This window comes from Apodemus sylvaticus, chromosome 10, assembly GCF_947179515.1.
Source record: "Apodemus sylvaticus chromosome 10, mApoSyl1.1, whole genome shotgun sequence".
NCBI lineage: Eukaryota > Metazoa > Chordata > Mammalia > Rodentia > Muridae > Apodemus > Apodemus sylvaticus.
Genome location: NC_067481.1, coordinates 51099228 through 51124074, shown reverse-complemented (window position 1 = coordinate 51124074; position 24847 = coordinate 51099228). Strand labels below are relative to the sequence as shown.

Below are 24847 nucleotides of genomic sequence, written 5' to 3'. Positions count from 1 at the left end.
TTCTTCCAGGGAAGCCTTCCAGATGGGCTCACACTCACCAGATCAGACTTTATTTTTCCATCAAATCTTAATTACAAAAGTTAAAATCTGCATTTTAAATTGCCATGGATTCAGTTTGCAGATTTGATTGTTTCTATCAGTCTAATTTTTCTTGATTTAATCTTTATAGTCTGCAGAATTTCTACTTATATGTGATTTATCTATTGCCATGATACTCTGAATAGGTGTTTAATAAATGTGAATTTAAAAATTCTTACATGTATTTAGTGTGTGTGCACATGCATGTACAAGCCACAACACATATGTAAAGGTCAGAGGACTGGGTTCAGATGTTTCTCTCCTTCCACTGGGTGTTGGGGGGGGGTATGGGTATTTTGGCTACATGTATTTCTGTGTACCATATGTGTGCCTGATACCCTGGGAGGCCAGAAAAGGGTGTCAGGTAACCTGGAAGTGGAATTACAGATAGTTGTGAACCACCATGTGGGTGCTGGAAATCAGTTTCTCTAAAATGAATAACCAATGCTCTTAACTACAGAGCCATCTCTCCCGCCCCATGTAATTTCATTTTAATCTATACATTTGCTGTGTGCTTTTATTACTTTCAGCTATTTTATTTTGACTGAATCTGTAACAATCTACATATCCATCCAGGCCCCTCGTTTATAAAAGGAGGGTGATCATAATAATGCTGACTGGGGGCACCACTGTTAGGATTAAGCAGCTCATGAATGCAAGCACTCAGCTCTGTGCCTAGTGCCAATACGCATGCATTTCATCATTATTCAAGGTCAGCACAAAAGGCCCTTCATGGTCTGCCTCTCCCTACCCCCACAGCCTCCAGACTCATCTTTTGTTTTCTCTTCTCTGTCCTGATGTCCTTCACTGTTTCACTCCTATATGCCTTCCTTCAAGCTTAGCTCTGCACTCCTGAAATTTCCCATCCCCAGACTGATCTTGCTCTATCCTTTGGCTCCTTCAAAATGCAGCTCAGCTTTCCTTGTGTGTAAAAAGCATTTTTAATCTCCATATCACTTAGTCACCCCTTTATCCTCCTCCCCTTTTATCCCACATTGACAGCATTGTCTTTGTTGGTATCTACATTCCAGAATGTGCCAAGAAAGAGTGGTAGAATAAATGTGTGCTCAGAGGAAGTGGATACCAAAAATAAAAAACCAGAACAAGTGAGACAAGAGATTGGCAACACTTTTAGAAGCTGATTTTCATGTCACATGTTAGCTATGACATTCAGCAGGAAGAATATATTTCAGTTACTCATTTTGGCAAGAGACAAAATAGATGTTGATACACTGTAAATGGGGTGAGATTGGCTTAGTGGGATTATCTCTGGATACTGTGTGTGTGTGTATGTGTGAGTGCAGTTGTGTGTGTACGCTGGACACTCACTGAATCACTGACATTGATTGGTACATCTCTCTATATCTGTATCCATGTATCTATTCCAGTTAAAGCATTATTATGATTACTTAGTGTGTATGCACTCATATCCGTGTGGACATTTGTGGAGACAAGAGGCCCATGCTAAGTAACTGATTTGGCAATATGGCTGGCTGGTAAGGGAGCTGCTTGTCTTCACCTCTGCATTGGGATTGCAGCTGCACTCCACTGTGCCTGGTATCCTGTCTGGGTGCCAGGGGCTGAACTTAGGTCCCTACTTGTATGGTGAGTACTTTACCAATTCAGCCACTGTCCAGCATCAATGTCAGTATTTTTGATGGATATACTGAATCCATAAATGTGGGTTCCTTGGGGTCCAAATTATGGGATAAAAATGCTCCTCACATGACTGCTGTGGCTTTAGAGAGGAGGGAAGGGGTGTGAGGGTCCTGTGGGAACAGGAAGGGGCGGGAAACAGGGTCTTTTAAGGAGGCTCATGAGAGGGAAGGGATTTTGTCAACTTGAGACATGGAAGACTCCTTAAAAACATATTTGTTTGTGGTCCAGAGCCCCCAGTTAGTTTGGGCCACATCTGCAGCAGTGCTGCCTGCCGAAGACCAGGCCCTCACACTTTGCTGACTCTGAGTCCGGGTGATGGTATTCTTTTGGAATGACAGTTGGGAGCTGCAAACCATGTATTTCTTTCAAACTTTTCACCTACAGAATAATGACCAGCATCCTGAGGGGAGTGCTTCTTGATATATCCACGCGGCACCTTTACACCCAGAAACCATTTCCTTTCACACCTCATCTGCAGAGAGATGAACTGCCTACAGAAAGCATAGTCATCACTACAGTTTATGGAATGGACATTTAATACTGTCATTAATTCACATGTCAGAATTTAAAAACACCAACTCTGTATTATTAGTTTTGAATGTCACTTACACATTAGTTGAAAACATATATTCAGTCTCACTGTGTGCTAAGTTGCATGTAGCATGTATTTCAATGTTCTAAATGTGAAAGTTAACAGTACTAAGCTACCAGAATGTAATATATAAAGAATAATACAGAAAACGGAAGCATACTTGCCTGTCTACTGTACATAGCTCGTCTAAAATACATTACTTTTTTCTTTCAGAACCTGGCCTGGATGCTTACTGCTTGAGGCGTGGAGCCAGGTGCTGATGAAAAGAATTAGAGTAAGGCACTCTGGTCTTGGAGGCTTACAGAGTTCTACACGTTTGCAAGACTCCCATAACTGTGAGTTTGCAGAGATTATTAGTGCAAAGTGGAGCGGATGCTTTTGGCTCTGAGTGTTAGTTTTGTTGTCTTTGCAAATGCTTCTTTTTTCTCATAATATGCAGCTTCATTCACAAACACTGGGTACACGGTACAGTCTCCGCCCAGTGGAGTAACTTTTCCATCAAGAGACACAAACACAGGATCTCCAGGGTGCAACGGTTTCCAGTCTTGATCCTCTCAGGAGATATCAAAATACATAAATTATGTTTAGTTTTTTCTCTTATTTTTAATTGATTCTGTCAGGCTGTAGATAACTAACACTGTCCATTAAGAAAGACATTTTTTATTAAAGAGAGATATAAGGGATGCAATGAGATGTATGTGAGTCTTCTAACACCAATGCTTCTGACCACAGAAGCCCTAGAACATCTCGACATTCTGTGCTTGCCAACCATCTGAGAGCTGGCTAAAATGGTCCTCTAGGCCTGGGCAGAGCCTCGGCCTCTGCATTCCTAACCTTTCCGGGAAGCATCAGCATCACCTGAGAATATGTTAGAAAAGTAGAATTTTACCCCCTGTTGAGACCTACTAAATACCAATCTTCATGTGAATAAATTGCCTGAAATTGAGAAGAGCTGCCCACAGTACCCCTTTCCCACCATAGCTGTACTTCAGAATCACCTGGGAGGGTAATATTCTCTTGCACCAGTGGGAGGAGCTAGCCTTATCTCAGAAACAAAACTAGAATCTTCCGTCTCAGGGAGAACGGGCTTAGTAGCTCTTCAAAAGTATTTACTGAGGTAATGAACCTATCAATCTCTCTTGTAGAAAACTTTCTCCTCACTTCGCCTCACCTCTCTAGGCTATTGAAAACTGACTTCAGAGTACCACATATGCTAGCTCTACCATCCTCTTCCGAAGGATGCCAAGCCTCCTCCTCCTCCTTTTTTTTAAATATTTTACTTTGAGACAAGGTCTCACTTGTTTGCTCAGGCTGGCCTAGATCTAACCTTGTGGCCAAGGAAGGCCTTTAAATTGTGCTCCTCGTGCCTTAGTTCACCCCCAGAGCTGGGATGACAGGCTTGGGCCACCAGATCTGGCTGCAGACATTCCTTACGGTCTAGCAACTCCAACGATCTTTCCTGACTTTTGGGACCTGACACTGATCCAGTTGGTTACTGTCCTCAGTCAGTCTTCTCAGCCTCCCCAGGATTACTTTTGCATTTCCGAAGGATGTTATTGAGGAGAATACACAGGAACAGTCCTTTGTTTGAGGCTGGTGTGGCACTGTCAGCCGGCCTTTGTTTCCTGGACTTACTATCATAGGGATTTCTTCCTCTCTACCACACTCTGTCTTTTAAAACCATTGCTCATTGGCTTCCTTGGTTTTTATTCGGCTTCCCTGAAGCTACAGGCAGGATATGCTCTGTTGGTCTGAATTTGTGGGCAGGATGTTTCATGAGGTTGCCTGACAGCTATTAGAGTCATTAACTATGGATCTGAATTGGATCAGTGGTTTTCAACCACAATACTCAAGCCAATAATGTCAGATTATCTGAGATTCTTGGCACTGTTTTTTAGAAAGCACTCCTTTTTTGAAGGGAAATGGAGGGGGAGCAGATGTTGGGGAGAAGGGAGGAAGCTTGGAGTGGTAGAGGGAGAGGAAACTGTGGTTGCTCTGGAGGTAGTGGATGAGAGAGATCTCTGTTTTCAATGAGACAGAAAGCTCTGTACACATGTGTCCTTATGGCTGGGAGGCCTCGCCTCTCATGGCCAGCTGTCTGGGTCTCTTCCACATCTGGGCTCTGAGGCTCTACCTTGGGAGTGGGTGTTGCAGTGTTTGGGACCTCATTTCTTCCCTGCTTTTCCCTTGACTTTTCCTAATTCCCCCCGAGAGTTCCTTCACTCTGATTAATCTATTGATTAATTTATTGATTAAACCAGACAAGGGGTAGCACTGGGATTCCATGGAGAGTCATGGGATGGTGGTGGGAAATGTTCCAGAAAAACAAGTTCAGGGAAATGTCAACTATGCGGCCACCTGTGAAGATCATTAGTAGATCTGCCATGCATAGCTGTGCATCAATGGGACTTCTAAGTTTACCATTCCTCTCATGTCACCCTTTCCTTCTCCTTTCCCATCTCTACTCTTTTGGAGATAAGGTTTCCCATTGTAGCCTAGGTTGGCCTCAAATCTGTAATCTTGCTGCATTAGCTTCCCAAGTGTTACGATTATCAGCCTGTACCATAATGCCATGCTCAAAGTCTATGCTAATTTAAGACTATAAGGGCTTAGAAATTGAAAGCTAGATTGAGGTGTGGTGGCACAATACTATAATCCCAACTTTGTGAGGCTGAAATAGGAGGATCAGGACTTTCAGCCAGCCTGGGCTACAGTGGAAAAACCTGTCTCAAAAAAAAAAAAAAAAGCAAAACAAAACCAAAATTAGAAGCCCATGTATATAATTTTCCTCACCCACTGCACATGGGTAGGAATTTTCTATCCTAGAAATTTTGTTTGGATGCCTCTCTCTCCTCATTATGAGGTTACAGTATTTGGCCATTATCATTTCTAGATAGTACACTGAACTTCAATCCTTCCAGACTATCAGTCACATGAGACTATAGACCACACTCATAGATGTACCCCTAGAGTCAGTACATGCCTTATGTACTGAGTACTGAGGTAAGGTATGTGGCCATCCCTGCCACAGTTTGGGATGGGTATTGTCCTCCACAAATTGTGGATCTTTAGGAAATGGCTCCTTGTGAGAAGCCTTTAGGTTACTAAAGAATTTGGAGAGGGCTGTGGTTCTGTCCTGCAGTCAATTTATGTCCTTGTTAGCAGAGTTTGCTTTACTACATGCTCCTGCCACAGATCCAGTTCTGTGGTCACTCTTGGACTGGAACCTCCAGAATGGTGAGCAGAATAATGGTTTTCTCTTTAAAAAATTAGTTGTTTGTATTTGGTATTTCATTACAGCATTGGAAAATGGACTGATACGATTCTTTAAACACTAATAAGCTAATATGCACAAACTGCTATATGAATGGTCAAATTGTACCTCAAAGTATAATACTATTATTTTCAGTATTTCAAAGAAACAAATGCTACCTGCAGATTAGGATGGATAACGGCAGCCACATCTCCACTTTCATTCCTTGGGTAATCAACTTTCTCCATTATTTTATAGACATCAATAGAACAGGGAGGAAATTCTTTACCTATGGAAAGAGTGAGATGTGTTAATCCAGCTAAAAATAAATGTTCTAGAGAAAAGAAGCTGACATTTTAAGGAAGGAAGATCAACAGAACGTGAAGAGCGCTACAAACCAGCATGGGGCTCATAACCCAGAGGCCAAACACTGTGATTACTCCTATCAGAACACTTCCCACAAATCTGTCATAGACAGAGGCAGAAACAGAAGATTCACCTATCAGTGTTTGCTAGGACCATGAGTCAGGCCCACTGGGCTCTCTTCTCCTGGTTTTCCTAGCTGTGTGTTCTTGAACATCAGGCTGGAGTTCATTACCTGTCAAATGAAAGTTTGGATGAACGTCTGTCAGATCTCTTCCTTCTGATATCCTGTGACTGGGTGTCTTCACAAAGATGGTCAGTGAGCTAGCTGCCTTCAGCATAATGAGCATTTGTCATTAACCAAGGACATTGCACATCTGACAACTCCTGAGGAGGGAGCTCTTTGGATGCAGGGAATCTGCCCAACAATGGAGTTCAACCCCAAAGATGATGCAAAATTGAACAACCCAGTGCTGAGCAGTATTAGCAAGACTCATTCACAGATAGAGGATATAATCTCTTTTTTTAAAAGTTTTTTTTAATTAGATATATTCTTTATTTATACTTCAAATGTTGCTCCCTTTCCTAGTTTTCCCTCCCTCGAAAATCCTGTGAGCCATCTCCCCTTCCCCAATCAACCCACCCCTGCTTCCCTGTTCTGGTATTCCTCTACACTACGGTATCAAGTCTTTCCAGGACCTCTTCCCCATTTGGTGTCCAACAAGATCAGAGAATGTAATCTCTAAGCCAATGGAGAGTCTAGAGTATGTTGTGGTTGGAGCCTAGAGGGAAGTCATTTCTTAAAAAGGAATTGATATGGAGAGATCTGTTACTTCTAGCTGGCTTTTGCTGTACGTAGCAGCTTAAAGGATCTACCTCACATTGATCTTGTGATTCTGTGGCTTGGTGGGCAGCTCCTCTGGTTTAGGCTGGCTTTGGTTAACTGCTGATTGTCTTGCTGACACATGTAAGGTAAGTTGGCAGGTGCTCTGCCTGCTCGGTGATCTGGTATAGTCCCACTCTCATGTCTGCCACTTCATAGGCTGCAGCTTCATCTGCGTGACAGTTTTCTGGGGACCTTGAGATTTCCATCCCCAAACCTTTCCTTATCTAGGAGCTCAGTACAGACTGAGTCACACAATGGCCATGAGGGGTTCCTAAGAGCAGTAAGCATGCACACCCAGAGTGCTAGTCTTTTTCAAGCTTCTGGGCTATAAAAAAAAATTACAAGGTCAAGTCAGATTAAAGAAGAGAAACGAACAGTTTGGATAATGTAGGGCTAGAAAAGGGTGTTCTGTAGTTACTACCCCACATCCATATTAAAGGAAACACAGACTGTGGTTTGTAAGCCATGTGTGGTGGTTTGAGTAAAAACAGTCCCATTTTGCTGTTTTGCTACGAATTGCGTGGTAATTAAAGTGGCACTACTTGAGAGGATTAAGAGGTGTGGCCTTAAAACCAGAACGGGGGAAGTGGGAAGGGGTGGGTGGGAGGACAGGGGGAGAGAAGGGGGCTTACGAGACTTTCGGGGAGTGGGGGGCTAGAAAAGGGGAAATCATTTGAAATGTAAATAAGAAATATATCGAATAAAAAAAAAGAAAAAGGAAAAAAAAAGAGGTGTGGCCTTGTTGGAAGAAGTATGTAATTGGAGGTGTGCTTTGGGATTTCAAAAGCTCAAGCTAGGTCCAGCATTTCTCTCCTCCTGCTGCCTGCCCATCCAGATGTAGGACTCTCAGCTACCTCTCCAGCACCATGCCTGCTGCATGTCACCATGCTGCCCACCACAATGATAACGGACTAAACATCTGAATGTAAGCCAGCCCCAACTAAATGCTTTCTTTTATAAGAGCTGCCTTGGTCATGGCATCTCTTCATAGCAATATAATACTGACTAAGACAGCATGTCTTCTATCAGGTTTGTGGCCTTCTACCTGGATGTATCATTTCTTAATATACTGTAGTTTCACACTTAGTATCTGAGATTCTGTTATGCAAATGTTCTGACCTTCCTAATACCAGCTCCACAAGACAGCACAGACCTGTCCTTAGATAAGGGTGGTGAGAACTGATTTTCAGTTTTTATGATGTTCTGAAGGTCAAAGGACTCCCAAGTACAGAAGCTCTTTGACTACATGAGGTGCACATCTGAGGCTCAGGGACAATACCTGCCACAGGCCTTGAGCTGCACGTTAGTTACATCATCAGAACTATACATTCCTCTGCAGCCTAATGGAACTATTTGCACAGGACTTATCGCCAAGACTCTCCAAGACTTTTAAAGTTTTTTTTTAAATTTTAAAAGCAAACTGTTGTGTAATTGTCACACTTCTTAGTACAGTTTGATTTACTGAGTAAATGTGCAGAGGCACAGAAGATCCACTCAACTAACTTTTCACCAGTCACTATCCAGTGGTTAACTACAGACATAACATATAAACACATCATTCTTGCTGACTATAAGTAAAAGTTGGCCTGGCTTAGCCTTTTCCCAGCAATCACTGTCATGGCTTAGTATGCTTTATCCTGGAGCTTTTCCTATGTATATGAACACACACATACTCTTTCTCTCTGGCGAGTGATAATACATTGTAAGGATGGGGTTACACTGTGTAGCCCAGGTTGGCCTTGAACTCACTTCCTTCCTACTTTAGCGCTTTCAATTACAGAATGCACTATCACACTTAGCTTACAGTTATTATTTTTAAAGCTTGTTTATTGTATGGTTTGGTCTGCTGTGAGTGTGTGCATGTGTGTGTTGCATGTGTATGCATGTGGCTGTGCACACCCATATACATAATGTGAAAGTCACAGCAGGATGTTGAGTGTTGTCCTTTGTCACTTCCCATCTTATTGCTTTGAGACAGGTTCTCTCACAAAACAGGAAGATTTGGTATTTTGGCTAGGCTGGCTGGCTAGTGCGATCTCAGGATTCTCTGGTTTCTGTCCCACAGTGCTGGGGTTACAGGCATAGTCAACCATGCCTGGCTTTTTATGTGGTGCTAAAGATTCAAGCTAAGGTCTTTATGCCTGCAGATCAAGTGCTGGAACCCACTGAGCCATTTTACTTGTTAAAAAAAATAATAGCTTGCTTTTTAAAAATTAACAGTTTTGAAGACTTGTCCAATTTTAGTTTAATTCTTCATGGCTGTTGAACATTTGGATCATTTCCATTGTTTTATTGTTGGAGACAAAGCCTATGTAGCCAGCCCTTATGTAACACACTGGATGTCCATGTCGTTGTGCTTCTTTATGGCAGGGAGTTGCTGGGTCAAGCAATTTGTATATTTTAAGAAGGATTTACTGACTCCCAGGCGCTCTAACACACCCAGGATCATAGGATCAGAGGTGAGGAGGACACAACATCTGTCCAAACACTGGGAGTTACTGGGACCAGTGGGACACAGGCATACAGGAACTCCTCCAGACCAGTGGAATGGGTTCTTTCAGATCTGTCTGGGCTGGTTCCCTGAGCAGACCTTCACTGCAAATTCCACAGATAGTCCCACAACACTCAGAGGAAGCTCCACTCCCATCTGCTCTAACATGCCCAGGATCCCAGAATTCCAGGAGCTTGGTCACACCAGGATCTCAGGGTCCCAGGGGCAGCTTGACTCCTAGGTGCTTAGACACACCCAGGGTCTCATGATCACAGGATCCCAGAATCAAGAGGATCACAGAGACAGCTTGACTCTGAGGAGTTCTGACACAACCAGGACTACAGGATGGACAGGCTCCAGTCAGATATAGTGAAGATAGGTAGCACCAGAGATAACCAGATGGTGGGAGACAAGCATAAGAACATAAGCAACAGAAACCAAGGCAACATGGCCATCATCAGAACCCAGTTCTCCCACCATAGGATGTCCTGGATACACCATCACACTGGAAAAGCAAGATTTGGATATAAAATCACTTTTCATAATGATGATAGAGGACTTTAAGAAGGACACAAATAACTCCCTTAAAGAAATATAGGAGAACACAGGTAAACAGCTAGAAGCCCTCAAAAAGGAAACACAAAAATCCCTTAAAGAATTACAGGAAAACACAATCAAACAGACAAAGGAAATGAACAAAACCATTCAGGATCTAAAAATGGAACTAGAAACAATAAAGAAATCACAAAGTGAGACAACCCTGGAGTCAGAAAACCTAGGAAAGAGATCAGGAGTCATAGATGTAAGCATCATCAACAGAATTTAAGGGATAAAAGAGAGAATCTCAGGTGCAGAAGATACCATAGAAAACATTGACACAACAGTCAAAGAAAATGCAAAAAGCAAAAAGCTCCTAACCCAAAATATCCAGGAAATCCAGGACACAATGAGAAGACCAAACCTAAGGATAATAGGTATAGAAGAGAGTGAAAATTCCAAACTTCAAGGGGCAGTAAATATCTTCAACAAAATTACAGAAGAAAACTTCCCTAACCTGAAGAAAGAGATGCCCATGAATATACAAGAAGCCTACAGAACTCAAAACAGACTGGACCAGAACAGAAATTTCTCCCAACACATAATAATCAAAACACCAAATGCACTAAACAAAGAAAGAATATTAAAAACAGTAAGGGAAAAAGGTCAAGTAACATATAAAGGCAGGAGGCCTATCAGAATTACACCAGCCTTTCCACCAGAGACTATGAAAGCTAGAAGATCCTGGGCAGATGTCATACAGACCCTAAGAGAACACAAATGCCAGCCCAGGCTACTATACCCAGCAAAACTCTCAATTATCATAGACGGAGAAAACAAGATATTCTATGACAAAACCAAATTTACACAATATCTTTCCACAAATCTAGCCCTACAAAGGATAATAGATGGAAAACACCAACACAATGAGGGAAACTATATTCTAGAAAAAGCAAGAAAGTAATCTTTCAACAAACTCACACAAACATAATTCCACCTCTAACAACAAGCCTAATAGGATGTAACTATCACTTTTCCTTAATATCTCTTAATATGAATATTAATATTACCAACATATCCTAGTTGATTGAAATTCAAAGATATGAGGAATTAAAAACTTGTCAGCCATTATCCAGTGGTCTTTCTAATTTGGTAATTGGAGAAACAGGTCCAATATTGTACAATCCATATACACTTTCTGCTTGTTTGTACGTGACAGTGTCTTGCTGTGTACCACAGAATGGTCTTGAAACCATGGTTCTTCTATCTCAGCCTCTCTATTAGTAGGATTGTTTATTTGATATTTTTACACTATACTATTGCTTTCAGAACAGCTTACATATTTCAAAATTATTTATACAGCTAAAAGAAATGTAGACAATTAATTTGGGAGGTGGCTTATAAGAGAACAACAAAGAGTGAGACTAAATGCTTTGTTTGATATTTATAATTATTGTATCATTTTTGAAGAAGATGACCTTTTAAGTTACTCTTCTTCTGAGATGAATGCTTTTCACAATCATCACAGCCAATGAACCAGAATCTTACCCTCACCTAATGTCTATCCACCCTCAAAGCAGAACCATTGTCCATGGAAACAGTTGATGAATGACTTCATGGATAGACCATCTTAATACACACACCATTTCTTAAATGAATATAACCTGTTCCCTGTGGGCTGAGAATGATGACAATCACTCAAGTCAATTAGCTTTGACCATAGCAAGAAATCTGTATCCAATCATGCCTACAATTCATTCCTTGATGCAGCAAAACTGTCAACTCTTAGATTAGCTACTACGGAGGTAAAATCCTTTGGTGACGTGAGGGATATTGAAGTACTGCCTTATTACAATGAACTCCAATGTCTAAAACTTGTTCTTATTTTGGGTTTGTACCACAGTAAGAACCAGATTTTAAGCTCTACTAAAAATGAAACAAACAAACAAAAAAATTTTATCTATTTATGTTAATTTAATAACATGTCCATAATTTTTATGATTGGCATAAAATAAATAATATATTGTGTTGAATATAATAAATAAATCTTTAAAAAAGAAAAATAATAAAAGAAGGCTTTACTGAGCACGCAGAGGCTCGGTGGGTAAGAGTGCTTGCTGGGCAAGCCTGAGGGCTTGAGCTTGAATCCTACCTTCCAAGTAAATGTCAGGTGTGGCCATGTGTGCCTGTAACAGAGAGGAAGGAGCCAGAAAGACTGCCCAGTCTGTGACAGAGCAGTGAGAGAGCCTGCCCTCAGGGAATACGGCAGAGTGCGCCAGGGCAGGATCTCCGTCCTCACATGGCTCGGTACACACACTAACACATGGTCATATAGCATATACATATTTCTCCCACAAAAAATAGATGAACAAAATTTAAAAAGAATGTAGGACAGAATATAAAAAAGAATATAAAAATAAAAATACGAAATTATCCCCTAGAGGGTCTTTACCAAATAACATGTTGAGCAGAAAGCAGTAAGCCTAATTTCTTTTCCTATAGTGTTACCAAACTTTGATATCACAACTATAATCAGATTTGAATATTATCTTAATCTGATGAATGAAAAATTTGTCACTTGAATTTGCGCTCCCTGGATTACCCATGATCCTGAGCATTTTATGTTTATTGGACACTTGAACTTTCTGGTCCTTTTGTTATTCTTATCTAACATACGTCAGCCATTCACAATCAAGTGTGTATGTGATATAATTTGTCCATATTGACCATGCACAATGACAGGTTTTATTTTGAAGTGTGTATGTGATATAATTTGTCTAAAAGATCCTCCATTTTTCTCTATTGTCCCTTCCCACTCCCTGGTCATCCTTTTTGGCTCTTTCTACTTTTGGATTTTTCTTCTAATGCACTGTTTCCTTAGGGTTGCTTACAGGAGCATGACGAGAGATAACTCACAGAAGCATGAACAATTTGTAAGTGGCTACATCACTGAAGAAAGTGTCCCTCCCTCTCCAGTAACCATTAGCCTTCTAAATCCTCACAGCACGGTAGGCCTCGTCTGCCTTTGCTGTTTAAATTAGAAATTAATGGGAAAAGGAAATGACTTTATGTAGGAGATTTATTTGACAGCTGCCTTTCTTGAATGTGTCTATTTGCCATTCCCTGAGGAACTATTGAAGTAAAAAGGCAGTCTTCAAAAAGCATGTAGAAACTGACTGTGGCACACATTTGTAAGGCCAACCCCCAGGAAACTGAGGCAGGAGCACTGAGAGTTCAAGTCCTGCCTGAACTACGTAGTGAGAGCCTGGAGACAGGAAGTGAGAGAGTGTTGGGGATGGAGAGAGGGCGGAAGAGACAGAGACAGAGACAGACAGATAAATGTGACAAATATGTCCTAGATGCTATTACTATTTCAATTTTTAGTGGCTAAGTTTTGCACAGACAACCCCCACCCACATTTAAGCCATGTACGTAAACACAGGAGACAAGTGCCACCCACCACTCACCTTCATTGAAATGCTGTATAAAATCAAGAGCATGTTTTATCATTCTTCTCATTTGGTCCAAAATATCAGCTCTCAGAACACCGTGAGGCTGAGGACCAACTTCTATACCTATGTACAGAAGGAGACACAATTATTTTTACATACATAGTAGAATATGTTGAGAAAATTAAGCATAAAAAATAAAGATCTAGATCCCACTGTGGTATGTCTGTTTAATATCATGGAAAATAAGAGACAATGTCAGTGAAAAAATGGAATATGGAAACCCACAGAGATGCGCTCAACTAAGAACTATCTTTTTCTATTTCTTCAGTATTGTGAAAACATGAAAAATTTATTACCCAGGTAAAGATGGAGTGTAAGTGAGGCTGACAAGAAATAGGTTGTCACAAAGAGAAACTGTCATAGACTTCAGTCACCTTAGCAGGAGGAAGGAGTATGTGTGGTCAGAAGTCTAGTTAGCTAAGCTTTGGGTTTAGTTCACCTGGTGTTTCAGCAACATTCCTGCCTTTGTTATAACAGTCTGACTATATCTGATTGATGGATGCTGCAATCGTCTTCACTTTCTATGAAATTATTTATTCTATCCCGGTAAGTCTATGCATCATGTCTTTCCAGCGGCTGCCTAGGCATCCATCTTTATCCTATAGAACACCCCTTGTATAAGCCACCCATCTAGCCCATTTCTCCTTTTCAACTCCCCACAAACTCATCTCTTTAACCACCACCTTCTCCATTCTTTAAACTATTTGCAGTTTGTAATATTGCATATCTTCATTCCATTCCACCCAACTCATAAATTCCCTTACCCTCATTTTTACTCATTTCTACTATTTCCCAATCTATTAAAACTATATATTTGAATTATCAAACTTTATTGTGTCCACATTGATACTTTAAAGGTGTGAGTGAAAATGAAGAAGAGATGATTTCATATTATGAAAGATAATGACATATAGAAAGAACTTGAGAATGCCACACAGTACCCTGCCAACCCTAATATAGCCAGATGACCCTGAATACCACATAGCTCTGCATTATGAAAGCTGTTATGAAATGCAGTTGTCCATCATTAAGTGTCCTTCCAAGATTAAAATCACCTGACAATGGTCTCCCTTTGCCAACATAATGTTTTCTATTCAACCAAAAATGCATCTTGTTGTTAGTGAATAAGGAGCTGAAGGGGAGATTGCAATCCCACAGGAAGAAAAACAGTATCAACCAACCAGACCCTCAGAGCTCCCAGGGACTAAACTACCAACCAAAGAGCATACATGGGCTGGTCCATGGTTCCCATTACATATGTAGTGGGACTGCCTCATCTGGCATCAGTGGGAGGGAGGCACTTGGTCCTGTGGAGGCTTGATACCCCAGAGAAGGTGGGTGAGGTGGGAGTGGGTCGGTAGGGGAGCACCCTCTTAGGGACAAAGGGGAGGAGGATGGGGTGTAGGCTTCATGGAGGGGAGACTGGGAAGGGGAACCAGGAAGGAGTACAGCATTTGAAATATAAACAAAAAATTATTAATAAAAAACAGTTAAGAAATGTGTTTAGACTCTTGGACTGTATGTTTTTAAATTATCTTCATGTTGTGCTTACTTTTCTTTTTTTTTAAATGAGGGCCCTTGGGATGGTGCCAACCCTGGGCTGGTGGTCCTGGGTTCTATAGCAGGCTGTACAGCTATGATGAGCAACCAGTAGGCAGCATTGTTCCATGGCCTCTGCACCAGTTCCTGTCCTGTGTGAGTTCCTGCCTTGACTTCCCTCAGTGATGGACTGTCACCTAGAAATGCGAGCTGAAATAAACCCCTTCTTCCCAAGTTGCTGTTGGACATGGTGTTTTGTCACAGCAATGACAGCCCTGACGAAGATAGGTGTCTAGCAACTCTCCTAAGCAGGTTTGTTTGTTTTGTTTTATTGAGATAAGATCTTTCTATGTGGCCCCTGCTGGCCTGGAACTTGTTATGTGGGCCAGGCTAGCCTTATACTTCCAGGGATCCTACTTCCTCTTCTCTCTCTCTCTCTCTCTCTCTCTCTCTCTCTCTCTCTCTCTCTCTCTCTCTCTCTCTCTCTCTCTCTCTCTCTCTCTCTCTCTACTAACGAATTGCTTTATTTATTTACACCCTAAATGTTGCTCCCCACCCCTCCTCAAAGAGTTCTTCCCCTATCTTCCCTTTCCTTTGCCGCTGAGAGGGTGCCCCCTGGGGGCATCATATCTCTATAGGATTAGGTGCATCATCTCCCACTGAAGCCAACCTGGATCCCTGGGAGCTTCCAGAGACCGAGCCACCTGCCTCTGCTTTCAAAGTGATAGATTTACAGGTATGAGTCAGCATGCTTGGTTTGCTGGATTTTTCCCCCCAATAATCTATTTATTCACTTTACATCTTGATTTCAGTCCCTTATATATATAAACAGACCTTTCTTTACATGTGTATACCATAGGTCTTGGTAAGGGATTTTTCTATGCATAAATCATAGGTACAACTATGCAAAAACATGCTTCTGTATATGTCTGTGTATTGGAGAAGTTGTCCATCCACCTGGAATTCATCTTTCTTTATTCTAACAGAATCAGAATTTTGGTTGGGTATCCACACTGCAAGGTAAATGAATTTTGTTTTCAACTCAAGAGTAAGTGTTGAATAGCTTAAGTCACTTATAGCAATCCCAGCACTCTAGTGACTGAAGGGCACAAAATATAAGAGGTACAGGGGAACCTGAGACTCTATTTAATGAACTCTTGTTATATGATGTTTAGAACTACAGTATCTTGTGACCACAGTAAGGACACATTCAAGATTGTACAACAACAATAATGATAACAAAAGATAATGATACCTCATGATGTTGACTGTTCTAATTTGTATTATTATTAAATCACTATTTAAAGAATCAGAATTAGTTTTTAAATTTTCACTTGATTATGTTATTTGACAACTGCCCCACCCCCAAATTCTTCTTGGTTAAACCTCTGAGAGCTAACAAAATAGGATGCTGTAATAAACTTTTAATTATAATGTTTAGGTTGCCTGCAGGCCAAAGTATTCTACACAGCCTTTGAGGGAGATGAAATAGATCTTGGTCATGGAGCCAACCCTAGCACCACTGCAGAGATACAGGTGCTGTGGTGCAGAAGCAACTCACGTGTAGAACCAGTTTCCATGGCGGAGCATGGACACCAAGGGCCACAGAGTGGTAGGGTAGACACTTTATGCAGAAGAATTAGTTATTAAAGTTTGTTCTTCTAAGTTGAGAATGTTTTTCAAACTAAAACCTCACTTTGATATAAGATATCACCAAACAGTCAAATCCATAGGCTAATCCCATGACACACTCAGGATGGGGAGGAAGACAGATGGTTAAACAAGTGCTGAATCTGAAATGAGGTGGTGCCTAGACTCTAGGAAGGCTGTGCCTAGTTACCCATAGTGTAGGGCATGGAGTATGAATACACTTGCGTTTGAGCATGAGGCTGGCTGCAGCAAACTACAAACCACTCGTTGGGATTAAGTTTACCTGGGATGATTCTGTTAGGCTTGAGGCATTAGAATGGTCCCTATACTGCTAGTACCAGTTAAAACAAAATTGTAAGAGGCAGCAGCCTTTGTGACTGTAAAATGTTTTATCAAAAGTTTTCTTTTCTGGTCTTCATTTTTTTATTCATTATGTAATAAATATACACAAAATACAGTATCAACATAAGAAGGACACACTAGCATTTCTTTTTCTTTCTTTCTTTCTTTCTTTCTTTCTTTCTTTCTTTCTTTCTTTCTTTCTTTCTTTCTTTTCTTTTTCTTTTCTTTTTTTTTTTTTTTTTTTGGATTTGGTTTTTCCGAGACAGGGTTTCTCTGCGTAGCCCTGGCTGTCCTGGAACTCACTCTGTAGACCAGGCTGGCCTCGAACTCAGAAATCCGCCTGCCTCTGCCTCCCAGAGTGCTGGGATTACAGGCGTGTGCCACCACCGCCCGGCTCCACACTAGCATTTCTAAGTTATAGTTAAAATGTTTTAAAATTTAGCTCTATTTGCAAGGACCAACATATTAGCAGACATTTGCTCTAACTCACAAAATAGCACTGACCATAAATACCATAGACTAAGATGGATCTGTCAGACTTCAGTAGCCTTATGCTTTTATTCAGTGTCAGAGGAAAGAACACTGTTGGTCCTGTGATATTCGTGCAGTGCTGACACGTTCTCATGCATGTGGTGCAGGTGCTTTTCTACTGAGCTGTACCCACAGCCTTATACTGTATCATTTAGTCTCTGGTTAACTTTTAGCTTTGCCTGTCTATCTGCCTGCCTGTCTGTTTATCTGTTAGTTGGTCTATTTTGAAGTATTAGAGTATTAGACAAGAACTCTATCACTGAGTTATATCCTCAGGCCAAAGCTTTGGTTTATTTAAACTATGTAAGGATATTGGATATTTATCCGATATTATGTACATTTTGTATATAGTTCTCTAGTTATAATAATAAATTAATTACTTTAACCATCTAACAAAATCACTATTTGAATAGTCAGTTTTTCTTTTTTAAAAAATTTCATTTGCTTATATTATTTGTCTCCTATCTTTCAAATTATTTTGTTAAAACATCTGAGGTATAACAAAATAGATTCAAGTTGTAGTAGTAGTGTTATTTACAGCATACTTTGCAGCTAACTAGTAATACTAATAGATCTCCCAGGAAACAGAATGGTGTTACCCTACTTTCCCAGTTTTTTGCTATGAAGTAATTGTATGGTTAAAGTTCCATCTTCTCATTAGACACTGAGCTCTTGGAGATTGTGTGTCAGGACCTCACACAGTATTGTTCTATAGCAGACATACAAATACCTATGGGATACACAAATTCTTTCAATAACAATGGGAGTGGGCCTGAGAGGCATTCATAGAAGGTGAGTTTTGGGAGTGAGGAGAACGCCAGACTAATTTCAAAGCTTGAGTGTTACAGCAAAGGAAGTAAGTATAAATACAGAGATCTGCTCAGAGAAACTCAGGAACTTAAGCACAGTCAGGGCTTGCCTACAGTGACTCTCCTTCTCTGGTAGTTATGATATTTAATGATATGTGAGGTAGCTAGGCATGTTCTTTGTGTTTCAGTTAGGCTACATTCCTTTTCACCGGTGCCAGCAGGAAGTATGACTTACCAACAGGATACTTGGCAATGGAGCGAGTGGTTGCATATTTGAGGGAAGGATGCTCAATGAGATAAACAGAGCAGGGCAATGGGGCCATGCAAGTCTGAAGGAAATTGAAAACATTGTTCTTAGTGTGCAAAGAGTGGGTTGTTCTCTTGGCTACTACAGAGCCAATATGCTCTGTAGTAGCCAATATGCTCCACTTCATAATCAGAATAGGCTAGACAGCATTATGAAACATTCTCTAAAGTCTGATGTTGTACCTTTGAATCCATACAAATGAATTACATGTAAAATCAGATTATATTAGTTTCTGGGCAAAATGTCCACAAAACAGTACTCCAGGAAGCAAACCAAAAATAGGAAACAAATATTTCTTCTGATTACATTTGGCTACTTTTGCTTTCATCTTTGTTTGCACTTAACTGTTTAGTGGACTATTGGTCTTAATTCTTAAATTCTGTTACCACCTATGGTCTATATCTCTACATACATTGTGTGATTCCTTCCACAACTTCTGCTTAATTCTATGAGAATCTGAGCCAGGTCGCTAGGTTTATTTTACTTAAATTTGAGACAGAGTATCACTATGTAGCTTTGGCTGGACTTGAACTTACTCTGTAGACTAAGGTTATCTCTGTTCCTGAGGTATTAGTTTGTATCCCCCTCCTTGGTCCCTTTCCACCATTTCAGCCCCTCCAGCTTCGGAAGGACACAGTAGACCACACTTGTGGAGCCTCTGATGAAGTGCTGGGGCTTGGCATTGTCTTTCTGCCAGGGTTCAAGTCTCGATGCACTTATAAAACATACAGAGATATGTCAGTGCACAGAAACCAAATGGGTCAATGACAGTAGGAGGCTGTTTCCTTATCCTAGGACTTTAGTCAACACTGAGTGGTTTCTACATGATCTCTCTAAGGCTCTGCAACTGAGATGCTTCAACTGTACTGTTTAAAATTTTGGTATTTTTACTTAGTTTTGACAAATACTGAATGCTTGGTGGCCATCTGGATAGAATTTTTAGCTCTGTAAATTCAAGTATTCACAGATGTTTTGTTATTTTACTCACTGTGTTTATTATTTTAGTTTCTTTTTCCTATCATCACTGTCTCTGTGTCTTTGAACAGTATTTTATCCAGCCTCCCATTTTGCTATGGAATATAATCCACTTCTCTTTTCCTGTCTTCCTGACATCTTTCAAGTAAGGATTCTAATATAATACAATAACATTGACATTACCTTAATATAGTGAAACATCTGGATTAAAAAGTCATTCCTGGAGTCCTCAAGAATAAGAGTGCACCCCATGTTAGAAGTAGTGTTGTGAAGGTCAAAAACAACATCGTAGGCATCATCACTATTTTTTGGACCAAATAAATGATTTATTTCTTGAGCCCTTCTCACTTCATATGGCAAGTCTTCAGACATATCTTTGCTGTTTTAGTAGAAAGAAAAAGATTAACAATGTCTATGGCTATGATAACAAATCAGAAACAGTACACAAAGAACCAGCTGTAAACCTTATATATCAAAAATCAGAGAGGGAGGCCGGGCAGTGGTGGCACACGACTTTAATCCCAGCACTAGGGAGGCAGAGGCAGGTGAGTCTCTGAAGTGGATCTTTGAGGCTAGTCCAGTTGGAGAGAGAGAGAGAGAGAGAGAGAGAGAGAGAGAGAGAGAGAGAGAGAGAGGAGAGAGGAGAGAGAGAGAGAGAGAGAGAGAGAGAGAGAGAGAGAGAGAGAGAGAGAGAGAGATGTAGGACAGCAGAGTTACAAAGAAACACTCTCTTGAAAAAACAAAACAAAACAAAACAAATCCAGTAGGGACATGAAAACTTATCTGAAACCTCTGAAAAAAAAAAAAAACCTTCTACTTTTCTCCAGCTGATTTATATTTTGTGCTGCACTGGCATGCTTATAAATTGTTAGGTTTATTTACGTGCCTGGTCTCAGGTAGGGCTTCACAAACAAAATTTACTATGTGACTTCAGCCTTGAATACAATAATCCTTTATCTTTATAAGCACTTGCCTGTAGTTATGATGCACCACTTATTTATTTCAGGGCAAGACCATCATCCCCAGCGCTATGGCTCTAGTGAAAAGAGAGAGACAAACTCTGGAGCTCATGTCTTGATTGGGTATTTTACACTGAAGACTGGGAATGACGACTGGGTCAGGTACAGTCTACAAATAACAAACCACAAACTTACACAAATCTACTTACATGTATTTTTCTGGTATAATCATTGATAAGTGATAACAATACAATACTCTCAAATGGACTAGTTTTGAATTTATTCTGCAGCCAACGATGTAGGGTTGCCTCCTGCCTCAGCTTCCCAAGCACCTAAAATTGCAGGCTGGGGCTGTCTGAACAAAATCTTACAGATACAAGAATTTACAAAAGTTTTTTTTTTATTATTTACTCATTGTTTTTTATTATTTCACCTGTTTTTATCCTTTCTTTTGCTTGTCCCTGCTACATGTGTCTGTGTACAGTACTGCCTGTCCCCACTGCATGTGTCTGTGTACAGTACTGCCTGTCTCTGCTACATGTGTCTGTGTACAGTACTGCCTGACCCTGCTACATGTGTCTGTGTACAGTACTGCCTGTCTCTGCTGCATGTGTCTGTGTACAGTATTGCCTGTCCCCACTGCATGTATCTGTGTACAGTGCTGCCTGTTCCCACTGCATGTGTCTGTGTACAGTACTGCCTGTCTCTGCTACACGTGTCTGTGTACAGTACTGCCTGTCCCTGCTGCATGTGTCTGTGTACAGTATTGCCTGTCCCCACTGCATGTGTCTGTGTACAGTGCTGCCTGTTCCCACTGCATGTGTCTGTGTACAGTGCTGCCTATTCCCACTGCATGTGTCTGTGTACAGTACTGCCTGTCTCTGCTACATGTGTCTGTGTACAGTACTGCCTGACCCTGCTACATGTGTCTGTGTACAGTACTGCCTGTCCCTGCTGCATGTGTCTGTGTACAGTACTGCCTGACCCTGCTGCATGTGTCTGTGTACAGTAATGCCTGTCTCTGCTGCATGTGTCTGTGTACAGTACTGCCTAACCCTGCTACATGTGTCTGTGTACAGTACTGCCTGTCCTTTCTGCATGTGTCTGTGTACAGTACTGCCTGTCCCTGCTACATGTGTCTGTGTACAGTACTGCCTGTCCCTGCTGCATGTGTCTGTGTACAGTACTGCCTATCCCTGCTGCATGTGTCTGTGTACAGTACTGCCTGACCCTGCTACATGTGTCTGTGTACAGTACTGCCTGTCCCTGCTGCATGTGTCTGTGTACAGTACTGCCTATCCCTGCTGCATGTGTCTGTGTACAGTACCTCATTCAGACTCTTAGTGTGGCTAGGAAATAGAACCCCTAGGTTGTCCTATACATGATAATGGTTTAAATTTATACTTCTCTACTGAGTCTCTCAATCATATTTTTAAAAAATAAATCCATATATTTCTATTACCTAGCTATTTTTTAATAGTTTATACCAGAGTCTTTACTGCCTGGAAATCATATCTGCAATCAAGAAGGCATATCAGTCATTTTGTAACTATGAAGCAAAAAAAAAAAAAAAAACCCAAACAAACATAAGAGAAAAAAGTCCATGTGAGATGAAGTACAGTGAGGAGAGAGACAGTGAAGGAATTGGTGACATCAGGGAGCTGCTGCACTGACTGGCCTTGGAGCACCTACATTTGGACATATTATTTATGAACAATAAACTCTTATTTGTTTAGATTGCCATTCTTGAGTTTCTATTTGCAATAAAATACAGTTCTTAATGTGATATAGAACACACACAAACACACACACACATACACACCCACACCCACACCCACACACACACACACACACACACACACAGAGGTATTTACAAAGTTAACTCCTGATTAGTTCATGACATCACTCCAGAACCTATTTATTCTATTTGGGTAAATGGCATCAATACCCACTCAGAGGTTAAAGTTTTAAGTTTTGTAAGACAGTGGAAGCTCTGAATTCTCAAGTCTGGGGTCCAGTTACCACTAGAAGAACCCTATAGGAACAGACTGCAAGAACAGGTAGGGACAGACCATGTGAGGCACCAGCAGCCACATAACTACAGTAGCTATACTATCACAGTAGGTTGCTGGGATCTATTCTGGACAGGAGAATTAAAGAGAACTTCCAGTAGGAGAATGGCAGAAAATTTCTACTCAAGGGTCACTCTTGTGGCCATCACATGAAGAACACACAGGAGCAAGACTGGGTCAAACTGGATTCATGTAGATTCTGTAAGAGGCTTGTTAACTGTCTACAGAGGAAGGCTGGCTTTGTGGAGTTCTTTATGTTTTTACAGTACTAGAGAGAACCCAGGACCTTATCCATGTTAGGCAAGTATTCTCCCATCTGAGACACATCCTTAGCCCACTTTTAAAATTATTTGTTTTAAGGCAGGATCTTGATAAGGTGCCTAGGCTGGCCTGGCCTCGCCTTGGATCCTCGGTAGCTGAGATTATAGATTGTGCTGCACAGCCTGGCTGCTCTGTGGGGTTCCTGTAAGGAGTATGTGGGAGGACTGCCACACCACACAAGGGGGCTGAGAGCAGGGAAGCTGCTAAGGTTTTTTTCTGTTAGGAACTTGTGGGTAATAGTGTCACCACTGAAATGAGCAACGTAGAAAAGGCAGTGACTCAGCAGAGGCCACACAGGAGAGGCTCACGGGTTTATTTATCTGAGGGTATTCATACCATGAGACAGGGCTGTCTGGCCTCTGAAGTGTTAAGACTAAGAAGCAGAATGTGAACCCAGTTTAAAGTGCCACAGTCCCTGAGAATCTGCTATTGGCTATTCGTAGTAAGAAAACTCACTTCAGAGTTTTTTGGGAAGTTTATATACAGGCTCAAAGATTCATTCTTCAACAAATCTTACTTGTATTATATAAGGTAGATAATAGCTATTTTATGTAAACAAACATTAATTGTCTGAAATGACCTCAATCATGTAGATAAAAGTATTTTTTGAATTTAAATTATGCTAATAAAATTGCTTGGCCACAAAGTATCTCTGCTGAGTAACTTCCTTGGAAAACAAATACTTTGTAAAGGCAAATTATGTTTTATTTACATTTCTTTTGTTCTGTGGTAGAACAATGGAATTCCCTAGCTCAGCCTAGAATTTACCAGCAAACAAGTTCAAGGCCAGTCCTGCAGGGGCAGGCCCATAATCTCAACCCAAATTTGAAAGTGCCTTCAGCCCCCATTTTCCTCAAAGATGAAAAGCCCCCACTAGAGATAAGCTTGTCTATTCCCAGGTCACAGACCAGCCAGTTGCTTCCTGCTGCTTACTTACTCTTTCATTCAAAAAATACTAATCAAAATGTTATAATTTCCTCACTGGATACAGAGAGGAAGACATACCTGCAAGAAAGCACGGTGGTGAGTTTCCCACACAACAGTATGTTTACCAGTATAATGATCAAACAGTCACTTATTTTTATTTTTTGAGAATATAGATTTTTATTTTTACATGTTGCTCAACACAAATTTATGCAAAGGATTATTATATTTGTGTCTTTCAAGTCACATGAGTCAAAAACATTGATATTTGTTATTTGTTGCTGTATACTGGATGGCATACAGAAAAAAGAAGATTAGAACACGTGAATGCCCAGTCTGCATAGTTGCATAATTCATAACGCAGCATAATTAAAAGTGAAAGTGATCTTATTCACCACGGATGCTCTACATGTGGATCTGATTACTTACTAGGAGCATTTACGTGTTCTCTTTCCCAAAGACTAACGCTTCTCACCTATACATACTCTCAGAGAATAGAGAATAGTCTTACCTAAGATTTTCAAGGTCAAAAACACGATTCAGGTCACAGTCAATATATCTGGTGCACTTTTCCACTGCTCTTGGGTTGGTAATGAATGGCTTCACGTCCAGCCCCGCCCTGTGGACTTCAGCGCCATTCCTTAGCCAGTGAGTGACTAGAAACACTCCTGTCAGTTCATTTCCATGAGTCCCTCCAAAGATGGCAATCTTCTTAATAGGTTCTTCAGCAACACAGGAGGTCATTTTACCAAATACCAAAATCTGGTCTGATTTCTGCAATTCAGAAGAGAAGAGGTCAAAGGACGCTTAACTTCTGAGAAAAGTTTCCAAGTTTAGATCTAAGTGAGAAGTGCAAAATACAGAGCTCTCTTGGGACTGACTTCACAACTGTTTCTGTCACAACTTCCGAGCCTGTTTATTCTATGGACACTCCCTACTGTAACCCCTCCCTTGACCATATTTGGATTAAAATATGCAAGGATCAAGGATCGAGATACAGCTGTTAACTTCTAACTCCCTCAGATGGTCAGCAGATCAAAGCACAAT

The 24847-nt window shown here is 40.8% G+C and overlaps 1 protein-coding gene across 1 annotated transcript; it reads right to left on the bottom strand.

Annotated features, from left to right (window-relative positions):
- Positions 1 to 2255: 2255 nt before the first annotated feature.
- Positions 2256 to 24696, bottom strand: Aspa (aspartoacylase). The gene is made up of 6 exons (XM_052197158.1): positions 24312 to 24696; positions 19708 to 19903; positions 18478 to 18571; positions 13327 to 13434; positions 5762 to 5871; positions 2256 to 2880 (listed from the first exon to the last, which is right to left on the bottom strand). Exons 1-6 carry the CDS (start codon positions 24542 to 24544, stop codon positions 2683 to 2685), a joined length of 939 nt encoding a protein of 312 aa, XP_052053118.1. The 5' UTR covers positions 24545 to 24696; the 3' UTR covers positions 2256 to 2682.
- Between the last annotated feature and the right edge of the window lie 151 nt (positions 24697 to 24847).

Excerpts from the sequence above, each read along its gene's own strand:
- Aspa (XM_052197158.1), bottom strand. The coding sequence starts at position 24,544 with ATGACCTCCTGTGTTGCTGAAGAACCTATTAAGAAGATTGCCATCTTT. Across the intron at positions 18,572-19,707 it reads AGATGTTTCACTATATTAAG|ACTTGCATGGCCCCATTGCC; the intron begins GTAATGTCAATG and ends AATTTCCTTCAG. Across the intron at positions 5,872-13,326 it reads TATACAGCATTTCAATGAAG|GTAAAGAATTTCCTCCCTGT; the intron begins GTGAGTGGTGGG and ends CTCTTTCCATAG.